Source organism: Talpa europaea (assembly GCF_964194135.1).
Source record: "Talpa europaea genome assembly, chromosome: 13".
Taxonomy (NCBI): domain Eukaryota; kingdom Metazoa; phylum Chordata; class Mammalia; order Eulipotyphla; family Talpidae; genus Talpa; species Talpa europaea.
Genome location: NC_140080.1, coordinates 69,410,212 through 69,422,476, shown reverse-complemented (window position 1 = coordinate 69,422,476; position 12,265 = coordinate 69,410,212). Strand labels below are relative to the sequence as shown.

General features: G+C 33.5%; 1 protein-coding gene across 5 annotated transcripts in view; it reads left to right on the top strand.

Moving 5' to 3' along the window:
• The window catches only part of NOL4 (nucleolar protein 4), a gene marked incomplete at both ends in the record, with an annotated part of 302,349 nt that overhangs the window by 216,481 nt on the left and 73,603 nt on the right, over positions 1 to 12,265 (top strand). For 3 of the 5 annotated variants that reach the window (XM_084251768.1, XM_084251767.1, XM_084251766.1), the window contains one exon: positions 6,454 to 6,633. In XM_084251768.1, the coding sequence (XP_084107894.1) occupies positions 6,454 to 6,633 (180 nt within the window). Of the gene's footprint in view, positions 1 to 6,453; positions 6,634 to 7,338; positions 7,531 to 12,265 lie in introns of all 5 variants that reach the window. The other 2 variants (XM_084251765.1, XM_084251764.1) reach the window with 1 other exon arrangement.

The window sequence follows — 12,265 nt, the reverse complement described above, 5'->3', positions numbered from 1 at the left end:
GGACTTCTCAGTCTCCAGAACTGTTAGAAAGAGATATTTGTTGTTACAAGTTAGCTAGCCTCTCATGTGTTTGTTACAGCAGTCCATACTCGCTAAAACAGTATCTGTATTATCTGGGAACTTACTGAAACTCATAATTTTGGGGACTCTCTCCAGACCCACTGAATGAGGTCCAGAAATCTGTGTTTTGATAAATTGTTGGATGATTCTGACACATGAGAAAACCACTGTTCTTAAACAACCAACGTCTTGAAGAAATATTTAGTATTTAAGTGTGGTTTTAAATTTATTGACAGTTTTCTTTCAGAGGTTATGAAATGATTATCAGATAACAGAATAGCATGAGACTCTTCAAAGTAATTGTTACTTTTTTGAGATGCAAAGAACTTTTGGAAAATGTCAAATGTGATTTATTTATGCAAAATTGTCTAGGAATTAATCTAAGAATAATTAATCTAAATCATGAGAAAGCAAAGAATAGAAAAACCAGTAAGCCAGATAACAACTACTACTTTTTAGTTATACTAACCGTAGATTCCTGTGCAATTAAATAATGCCGTAATAAGTAATAATAAAAAGATTTTCTGTCCCCTTTGCACAGTAGAAAATGATACTTACTATGTGCAAAGATGTTTTGTATATTTTGCATACGAAGTAACAAATTACAAACTCCTAATTTGAAAATATATAGACTATCATTTTTATTATCCATATATTTAGTAAGTGATTGAGAGAAAACTCAGGTAAAAAAATTAATGGAATATAAAAAAATCACTAAAACCAAAAAGTGAAATCAATAGACATTATTCTGTTACAATAAAATAAGTGACTAGCAATAAAAATTTTCAGTTCTTACTACAGACAGTATTTCTTTAGAAGGAAGAAAAATACAATTAATGAAGAAAAATGAATTACAATAGAACATTGAGAGAAGAACTTAGGTTTCATATTGGACTTGACAGAAAATAATGGTATCAATGAAGGAAACATAAAACTCATAAATGCCACTTTAATGAACACATCAGTCACTTCACAGGAAAATTTGAAATGTTCTAACAATTCCTGGTTCAGACATGAAAGGAACTTGATTAAGGGTTTCCCTAAATTGAAAACAATCTAGCAATTTGCATGATATTAGCAATAATTAATCTGAAGAGCAAAGAAAACTTTCTAAAGCCGTGATAATAAAAGACACATTTCCCCAGTCTAAAAAGATGGGATCATTTTGCTTTTCACTCTACAAATTCATTGTTACATAAAGATACAAAGTGTATGTAGCTGAGAAATGTGAAGGAAAATAGTACCATTGAGATGGGCCATGGAGTTATTTAAGCTTTAAAATATTTATATTTTGTGATTTTGTAGCATTTAGTAAACTATGTAGAATCTTGTAATTTATGATAGCATTTCTCTTTTTAAATAATTATTTACTTTTATATCTAATTTTTCAAATGATCCCCTTTCTCCAAATTTTGCAATTTTGACTTCACACAAATTGAATTCATTCAATCTTATGAACATAGAACAATGTTCTAAACGAAGTAATGCTTCTTTAATTATTGTTGAATAAATGATTGTCATCTAAAAATACTCAAAATGGAGGTGATATCAATCAAAACTTACAAACTTCAAAATTTATTTTAGAAGTTTAAAATGAATTAAATAGTATAGGATAAAATGTTAATACCCAGCACTGAAATTCAACAGTAATTGAATTTCCACATTTGTTTGCTTTTCACTTCTTAAATGTAGTATTTCAAGGCAAATCCCATATATTGGCTGTTTGTGGGCTGAAGTTGAGAGGTTGTTATCACAATAAAATGGCTTGGGAAAGGAGAGATTGGGGAGGACCCCTGAAGGCATGTTAAAATACAGATTGTTTTGTTCAGCCACAAAAATTCAATCTGGGACAGGAGTCAAGAATTTGCATTTCCGGGCCTCCCCTGTGGCGCAGCGGTTGAGCGCTGGGCTGCGAAGCTGCGCAGCCCCTGCATTGCCGGTTCGATCCCCGGCTGCTCCCCAGCCACTGAAGGAGGGTCCCACATGGCATGCAGACCTCTCCTGCCGCCCACTGCTCCCCTCAGCAGTGTACTTTGGTCCTCCTGCCTGCTCTGCTCCCTGCTCTGGCTCTGGTGAATTCTCTCACCCTCCCGCACTTCTGGCTGTACCCAGTGCTTGCATAAATAAATAAATAAATAAATAAATAAATCAATAAATAAATCTTAAAAAAAAATTGCATTTCCAATTAGTTCCCAAGAAACATTGATTCCAGCAGGCAAACTTTGAGAGTCCCTACTTAGTAGACTGAGGTCTGATTAAAATTCATTTTTTTCTTTTAAGAGGGTATTTTTTTAAATGGTTCTGTATGCTTTTTTTTGCATCACATCAGAAGAGGTAAGTTGTATTTTCATCCATCACACTTAGTGATGCTAAGATTAAGATTCAGTAATAATTGACATTTTAAAAAGCAACCATCAAGATACATTTTTAATCACAAATTGGAAATTATACCATCTGTATTATCCAAACATAAACAGCCACTCATTCAGAAAACATCTACTTTATTCCCACTTCACATTGTACATTTTCATGAAGACAGTAAAGATGTGGATATAAATGATCCCAGCTTCCAGTAACCCTTATACTCTGTGGAAGAGGGGACATATAAGCTGGCTTGTATAATACTTTATGGTCAGTGCTGTGACAGAGCTGTGTATGTACTGTTATGAAAGCCTGGATGTCAGGCCAAGAATTGTGCTATTCTTCCCTTATTCCCTTATTTAGGACATGAACACATATAAACTTTATCTCTATTTCCCTTGACTGCATATATCAAACGTGATGGCCCAGCTGTATCCATGTCAAGCACTGTGCTTTGACCACAGTAAACAAGCAGATTTTGCTTTGTCCTTGTGGGGAATTTTCAAGGTCTGGCTCTATAGGGTGGCTATAGTAGATGGGAAAAATGTAAGAAAAAATGAAGTGCAAATGTATTTTCAGAAGGGTCTTTGCTAAGGAGGACCCCATATTCTCTCAGAGGAACAAATGAAATATGTAACTAAGGCGAAGTCTGTTCTTCAATACTTTGTTTTGAGGTTAAACAGGTCCTAAATTGTGATTATTTAAATCTTTGTATTTTTTAAAATTCTGGTCTGTGTTTTTTACATTTATAACTGAACTGTGAAATAATTTCTCCTTAGGGTATGTTCATGAAAATTCATTAAGATGGGCCTGGTTTATGGGCCAATTGCTGCCATATTTTGTGTGTAACTTGGAGGTCTATATTATTTTGCCTTGTTTCTACATTATCACCTCCAAACCCATGTTCTTTCATTTTTAGAAAGGACTTTATTTTTTTAAGAGAAGTTTTACTGCACAGCAACATTTCCCATATATCTCTTGCCCTTACACATACATTATCCCTCATTATCATTACTTAGCATCACTTACCAAGTCCTAAGTTTATGACCATTGATGAGCATACATTGACAAATGGTAATTACCTCAAACCTGTAATTTATGTTGGGGTTCACTAATAATGTGTTTTCTATGGGTTTTTACCAATGTATAGTAACATATATTCATTATATTATTATACAGATTATTTTTACTGCTCTAAAAATTCTGAGCTCTGCCTGTTCAACCTTTCCCCACTCCCCACTCCTGGCAACCACTGATCTTTTTACTGCCATAGTTCTGCCTTTTCCAGAAAGTTACATAGTTGAAATAAAATAGTAGGTAGCCATTTCGCATTGGTTTCTTTCACCTAATAACTTGCATTTAAGGTTCCATGTCTTTTCGTGGTTTGATAACTATCTTTTTAGTGTTGGTAATAGTTCATTCTCTGAATGTACCAGGTTATCCATTCACCTACTAAACCATGTCTGTCTGGGGTGCTTTCAAGTTTGGGTAATTATGAAAAAGCTGCCATAAACATCCATATGCAGATTTTTGTCTAGACCTAAGCTTTTAAGTCCTTGGGTTAATACCAAGGATCGAGATTGCTAGATCATATGGTGAAGTATATTTAGTTTTGGAAGAAAAAGTCAAACTATCTTCCAAAATGATTATGCCATTTTGAATTCCCACCAACAGTGAACAAGAATATCTTGTCACTACACATCCTGACCAGCTCTTGGTTTCAGAGGTCTGGGTCTTGCCATTCTAGTAGGTGTGCGGTGGTATATTTGTGTTGTTTGAATTTGCATTTACTTGATGATAAATGATGTGGATTATATTTTTATATACTTATTTGCCATCTGCATATCTTCTTTGCTGAAGTATCTCTTGAAATTTCTGGCCCATTTTTTAATCAGATTTTGTTGGTTTTTCATGGTCTTTTTTCTATTTTGGGGTGACAATTCTTTATTAGATATGTGTTTTGCAATATTTTGCAAGGATGATCTGTGTCTTGTCTTCATTCCGCCATTTTTAAAGAGCAAATATTTTTGCTGAAAAAGGAAATTGTGAGCAGTCCTGAGTGTCAATCCTGTAGAGAGCATTTCTTGGATGCTGCTATGAGGGGGGAAATGTAGCAGGATTTGTGATGATGCCTATTGAGCATGAAGGAAAATTAACATGAAAAATGGAGCAAAGTGGTAGTATTTAATTCTGTGTCAAATGCTTTAGTATATTAAGAGTTCACAGTTTAGCAAAGATTAAAGTGGAGTGATGTAAAGTGGGAATCTTTGTGGAAATTGAAGTTAATCATATTGGCCTTGGATGCTAATTAGATCTGCAGCTTTGAGGGGATCAAGAAATGACACACTTCAGAAAAGCAGAATTCATAGTTATAAAAATTTTAGTTTATATTATAGAGGGGGAAAATAACTTTTTGCTTTAAATTTTTAGGTCCTGAACCTTCTCAAATCTATAAAATTGGGTTTTCTTAACCTGGAGTGTCTAGGGCTATAAATCTTGCATGTATCTGGTGGTTCTGCTTGTAACAGAAAACTAACTGGGCTGTGTGTCTCATGTGGAGTGTAGAAAAAATAAATTAGCCTAGTATATTTGGATTCAGATAAGGATATTATTCATAGTATGTTTTTCATACCTATGTACTGCATTATATTTTATTAGGCAAATTTACCTTGTTAATGATTTGACTTTTAAAAATATACTGGTTTTAAATTTTAATATCACTTTTAACATCAATGAGATAGCCTACTTTTATTATCCCTACTCTTAGTAAGATCCATAAAAAATACATATGTTTTCATGACATGGAGGCATTTTTAGACACTGCTCATTTAAAAGTTTTGATTATATAAAGTTTTTTTTTTTTAAAGTTTTTTGCTTTGTTGATGGATTCGAAGGCAGCTGTTGCTGTTTACAGAGATTATCATCATTTTGCTTGGGACCACATACTATCTAAGTTATCATGTGTGAAAACTGGGTTGTTAATCTGGTCTTTTAACAACTGATTTCTATGCCACTCCATATTCAATTGCAAGTGAATGAAATTCAGATTGAAGTAAAAACATAAACGGCAGGAGGTAGAGGGCGTATGGTATCTCATAACTGAAGGGCCCTCGGGTTAATTTCAAGCACAGTTGAATCTAGATGCTGAAATGATGTTATCAGGACTATTTCTGTGCTGCTTGGCTCTACTGAATTCAACTTGATTTCATTATAGACAAGCTTTCTTCACCTAGAGGTAAAGTTGCGACATGCCTACTTAGGGTAGACAAGTTTGGTGCCCATAGGATAGAGACTTTGACCTGTGAAACAGGGGCACTTTTTGAAAAGTTACTGTGCTGACAAAGTAGATGTCACAGTGGAAGCCATGGTTGGTCTTGTATTCAAATATCAAAATTTGAAAGAATTATCTTGATAGGCATTTATTTTCTTTTGCACATTAGGAAGCACTAAACTAACAGTTCTTTGGAAGACCTGGTTCATTTCTTCTAAACCAGAACAGGATGCCATCTCAAGACTCATCAACAATTTATAAGTTGATTTTGAAAAATGTTGTCTTGCAGATAACACATAGTCTCAATAATATTTTCTATAGTCTCTTTGGGCAAATCAATTAAACATGATCACCCCTCAATATCCTGATCTGTTTAAAGAAAAATAGTGGTTTGAGGTCATTTCCATTTGTTAAAACATGTGATTCAATGATTCTCTTACAAAATTGACTATAGGTTGAATTTTCATTTGTAGAATATGAATTTTAGTAGAAAAAGTAATTTGCTTTTGAAAAGCTAAATTCAATAACTTGATAATGATAGAAATGTTCCATGTGACTTTTGAACCTTGGAAATGTGACTGACATGGCTATAGAAATAAGAGTTTCTTTTAATTTAATTTTAATTAAAATTAAAATAGTTGCAGTTCTGGAATAAATCACGTAAACAAGTGTTTTAAAAAACAGCTGAAATTAAAACTAAAATAAATTTGATAAACGTGAGCAGTGAATTTAAACACAACCAACCGCCCTTTTCTTTTCAGTCTCCTGCACATAGCTACTCAAGCTACGATTCTGGCAAAAATGAGAGTGTGGACCGGGTTGCTGAGGACATATCTCTAAACAGGGGGGATGAGGATGAAGATGACCACGACGACCATGACGATGCTGAGAAAGTGAACGAGACAGATGGCGTGGAAGCAGAGCGACTGAAAGCTTTTAATGTGAGTCCTGTCACACTCCCAGTGTGCCTTCATTTTTAACACTTCACTTTCATGTTGTTGCTTGTTGGTAAATGTGGATATTTTAGAGACATGTTTGTTTAATTTACAGAAGGATTTAAAAAGTACATGAAACACTCTTTGCCAACCAGACACCAGAATTGCTGTGTTTTGTTTAGAATTTTAAAGCCAAATGTGCGCTGAAAACTGGAGTTGTGTTGTGTGAGTATGCATGTTTACTAGTGGATGAAGGGGGCCTCAGCTTATTCCTCGGAAGAGTACGCCCGTCATCACTTATTTCTGTTGCTTTCCCAGCTTATCTAATTATGCATGACAAGAGTCAATTGTTTGTTTTCAGAGCTTAGAACACTGTGCAGGGTAGCCATGTAAAAGTTGTATTTATCATTAATAGAAAATGTTATGGGATGCTTAATTGTCGCAGTCTACTGTTATTTCCTGATTTTTCTACACAATAGTCTATTCTTTTCTGTCTGTCTGTCTGTCTGTCTGCTTTTCTCTCTCTCTTTCTCTCTATTTATTATCCAACCATTTAGAAAGTCTTTAAAGGGTGTTTGCTTAAAAATTCTGGCTTTCCATTGCAAAGTTCTCCAGAAAGAATATTTTCCTATCGGTAATCAAGACAGGAAGCTAGGAACAGAAGAGAGCAGCCCTCCAAACCCTTCTCCTCTGTCTCCCTCTTGCCAACAGATGTTTGTCAGGCTGTTTGTAGATGAAAACTTGGACCGAATGGTCCCAATCTCTAAGCAGCCCAAAGAAAAGATCCAGGCTATCATTGACTCATGCAGGCGACAATTCCCTGAGTATCAAGAGCGTGCCAGAAAACGTATACGTACTTACCTCAAGTCCTGCAGGCGGATGAAAAGAAGTGGTTTTGAGATGGTGAGTTTTGAATTAAAACACAGCCCTAGACTCCATCAAAATCCCACATGTAAACCATGACACTATTTTTTTTTTCATCTTAGTGTCTTTTATTTTTTTTCCATAATGTCAGGTCAAAAGGGGGTTTTGTTTGCTTGTTTGTTTTTTTTTTTTCCCCTTCTCATCTTCCAGAAGTATTTATTCTCTTGTTTATTCAATAAGGAATATCTTGTGAGACTAGTGGTCACAGGCCCACATGGTACCATGTCATAGTAAATGAGGGTGGTGATAGAAGTAAAAAGCAATGAGAACAGCATCTCATTCATGTTTGTTTTCTCTCTGCCACTATAACATGCATATGAGGTTAACCAAGTTTTGAACTGAAACACTAGTTGTTGCGTTAGATGGCATGTGAGAATGGCTTTCTCTGTGACTAAAGGAAATGAATAGATCGATCTAAGTAGTACTGTTTTTGTACCAATCGCTAACAAATAGCAAACATTGAAAATAAAGATCGAGGGATTAAAAACCCTCATGTGCAAAATAAGGCTTTGTTGTACTCAATGTATTGGGTATTTGTGGATAATAGTGTGAGATTTTACATTTAGCTGAACTTCATAGAGGCATAAAATTATGCAGACGTTAGGTTACTTATAGAAATTAGATAACAATAGTACTTCATTCCACTTCACCTGACTTAATTATACCTAGAAATAGTACATACATTTACAATATTTTTATTTTGTTTGTTTTATCTTTGTAAGTTGAAGAGCATTAGGAATTTTCTGAAAGCATGTTTTTTAATCCTGGCTCCATAAAAGCAAAGACTGTGTTTGTGCTGTGTGCCTCTAATTTATTCGGTGTGATAGGGTAGGACTGTGTGCAGACAGGAAAGGCTGCAGAATATGTCACATATATGTCACATTTTTCAGATGTAAGTGAAATGACAAAAGTAACAAATTCACTGACTTGTATTTTTCTACATTGGTTTGTAGAAATCCCTGAGATATATTTTATAAAGAAAAAATTACTTTCTTAGAGAGAGGCAGTCTGGTCAGGAGCATAAGGCTCAGTCCCCAGAAAACTTGGTTTGAGTTTGTGGATTCACCACTTGGTAGCTATGTGACCTGGACAGGTTATGGCAACTGCCTGTGCCTGGATGCCACCTCTGGAGAGATGATAGCTCCTGATATAGAGCTGTGAGGATATATACATTGTCATATGGAAAACTCTGGAAGTCACTTCTGACATACAGTAACCCCTCAGTAAATCTTAACAGAAAATATTACTAACCAAATATTATTTAACTTATCACCTAAAAAAAGTTTCCCAAAATATTTGCATTATATGATCACAGAACACTCCATTTACATATGTGCTTGCTTCTCAGAACAACTACATTGAAGTTAGAATATAACTTTAAGTCATTTGAAAATTAAAGTGGCACAGTTGTGCATTACCAAACTACATTATGACAACAGAAGTGGGTGGCATGATATATGAGAAATTGAGAGGTTGAAGAAAATGAAGCTATTTTTCCTATTACAGATTATTAAAAATTATTATCAGTGGCCAATAGAAGAGAGATGATAGACAAAAAAAGACATCTCCACAAGTATAAAAACCCAGAATCGTGGACCTCCCTGGTGGTGCAGCAGTTGAGCGCTGGGTTGCGGAGCTGCCCACAGCCTCCGCAGCACCGGTTCGATCCTCAGCCGCTGGGCGAGGGTCCCACATGGCACGCAGAACTCTCCTGTCATCCGCTGCTTCCCTCAGCAGTGTACTTCGTCAATCTGCCTGCTCTGCTTTCCCTTCTGGCTCTGGTGAATTCTCTCACCCTTCCGCGCTTCTGACTATATCCAGTGCTTGTATAAATAAATAAATCTTTAAAAAAAAAAACAAAAACAAAATCGTGACCGTGACATTTAGTTCAGTAACACTTTGTAATTGATGTAACATTCCACTGGAAAATATATCTTAGCCAGGTACAATGCACAATATATTCTTTTGTCTTTCAAGAACAATAAAGATCATATCCAAGATTTTTATTTTATCAGCATCTGACATTACTATTTTTTTCTTAATCCTTTAATATTTAGAGATTGTTTTCTTTACTAAAATTTATTTTATTTTTGATGGTTTAAAATATTTCCTTAATCATTTCTTAAAAGAAAAAGATCATTGTCATATAAAATGCTTCATTTTTCTAAGGCATGTTTGAGACATTCACAAGTGTTTTATTGATTGTCATTTTTATTGATTTTATTCACTTCAATATGGCCATTTCTTTGGTAGAAGCCTTGTGCTATATGTAGAGAACAACAAAAGTTAACTATTACAAAAAAAAACACAGTTTCACAAACTAATCTTAAAAGAAATATATTATTCAGAATTGCTACAACATTTAAATTTTAATAAATACCATTTGTTCACTTGCCCATTATTCACTTATGTATGATGTACATAACATCATGCAAAATAATAAGGAGCAACATAAGATGTGTATGACTTATTAGGAAAGTATAACATTTTCTCTTGATTTATTTGAGGTGACAAGTTTGGGAAAATGAAATGCTTAAGTACTAACACAAGGTCTAACTTGATTTAAGTGTAAATGAACAACATGGATGGAAACTGATATTGTAGGTTAGCCCACTTTTATTTTCTGTAGCACTTAATTTGGAGCATGAGGTAGAAATTGGGTCATTTGAATATTCATCCTTATCTAGAACAAATAGGAAATTGTATAACTAGAATAGATAGTAATTACAACTAAGTATTAGACACAGATATTTTTGCTCTCATTTTTTTGTATTTGATAAAATATCCATAAGTTTTTTTTTAAACAGTTAAGCATCATTAAACAAAAATTACTTTTAATATGGTGTTTTGTGTTAGTCAACATGAAGAAAGTATTATCTTCAGTATGTGATAGATTTTACACACAATTTTATTACATAATACTTAACAGGTCAACAAGGCAACCTAAAGAAGTTTTAAATATATTTGTAAAATGGAAATTGTAAAACCTAGGGTTATTTGGTAGGGGTATCTATACTGTGTAATGAAAGTGGCATTTAAGCTTTATTCTATTTACTTAGAAAATTCTAAGGGATGAAACTCCTTAAATAGAATGAAATACAAAGTATTGGATTATATGTTTTCTTCTTTTTAAATTTTATTTTATTGACATACTCCAAAATTCATATTCTGGCAATATTTGCTAACTGTACATACAATACATCAATAATATTAATCAGCCAATGTTTACTATGGCTGTTTACTCAGTGTTGTTTATCGAGTAGAGTAATATATACTAGGAGCCATGGAATAAAATAAGAAGTCACATTCCTGAATTATATATTTCCTAGCTGACTTTACGAAATTCAAACAGATATTTACATAGAAATGGTTTATCTCAACATACTTTAGTGATACACTTGAGAAACTTAGCTTTCTTTTTAACTTTCTGGGGACCTTAATATAAAATCTAGTCATGTTTAATTATTACATACTATCCCTTCTTAAGAATTTACATGCCAACACATGTACTTTTAATTAACTTCAATTAATGCATACAAATTGTACACATTTCTGCATTCATATTTCACAGGAATTATCAAGAGTCTGCAGGTGTTGATGGCTTAAGTAACCTAAATTTGTCATTTTTCCAAATAGTCTCTATAATGTGAGAAATAGTCATACTTTTCAATACATTTCACCAGTTTTCACTCTTATCAATCATCTCAAATCATAAAATCCTCTGTTGAATATGAAAAGGATGCCATATGAAAAATTAATCAGTTTGCTCCATAGTACTGACTTAGTTTTCATTAGATTTTAAGAGTCTAGGGAGTTAAGCAGCCATTAAATTAATCCCAAAGTAGAATCAAATTGTTACTGGTTTTATTGTGCAACTTTGACATCAAATTCCTTCAGCTGCTTTTCTGAAGAATTTGATCATTGCAGAAAAAAGTTATATCACTAAACCTCGATAATCGAATTCAATAAACTCATCTTGAAAAATCACCTCTCTACTTGCTTTTTAACATGTGATTGACTGAAGAAATAAATCATGCATTTTTGTGTAAAATTTTGCCAAGGAAATGGTCCATTTGGCTACTAAATATCCACTATAAATAAGCTTATTTTAGTAACTTCTTTTAGAATATCACTCTAGAAAAAACTTGTTTCTCTTGTGGAGATCGTTTTCTGTTTCTTCATCACTAGCACAATGTAACAATTTGTTTATTTTGATAGGTTTGTTATTTAGAATTTTCCTAACTTCACTGCTATGACATTCAGAGCCAAAACCTTTCTAAGGTCCCAATTATCTTTTGTTTATATTAGTGTACTTATTTCCTGGGTGGCAGTGATATCAAATTTAGGGGGGAAAGTTATATATAAATTTAAAAACAAGTTTGTAAATAATCTAAAAATTATGAAACAACATAGTTTTTTAATACTATCTTATAAGTTCTTTATTCTTTTTCAGTAGCTCTTATAATATCCTCCTTAGGCTATTTTACCTTCTGATCTCACAGTTAGTCCTTTTATCAGAAGATAAATATTAATGTTTAGAAAATTGTACTATTTTTGAAGGAATTTGACTAACACATCATTTGCCTCAACTTCTTCACATTATTCTTTAACTTGAGTACAACTGTAAAGGTTTCTCTCTTTATGACCAATTAATTTAATTGATGCTAATTAGCAAATACATTCATTTGAATTCCCCACCTGCTATTTGTACCAC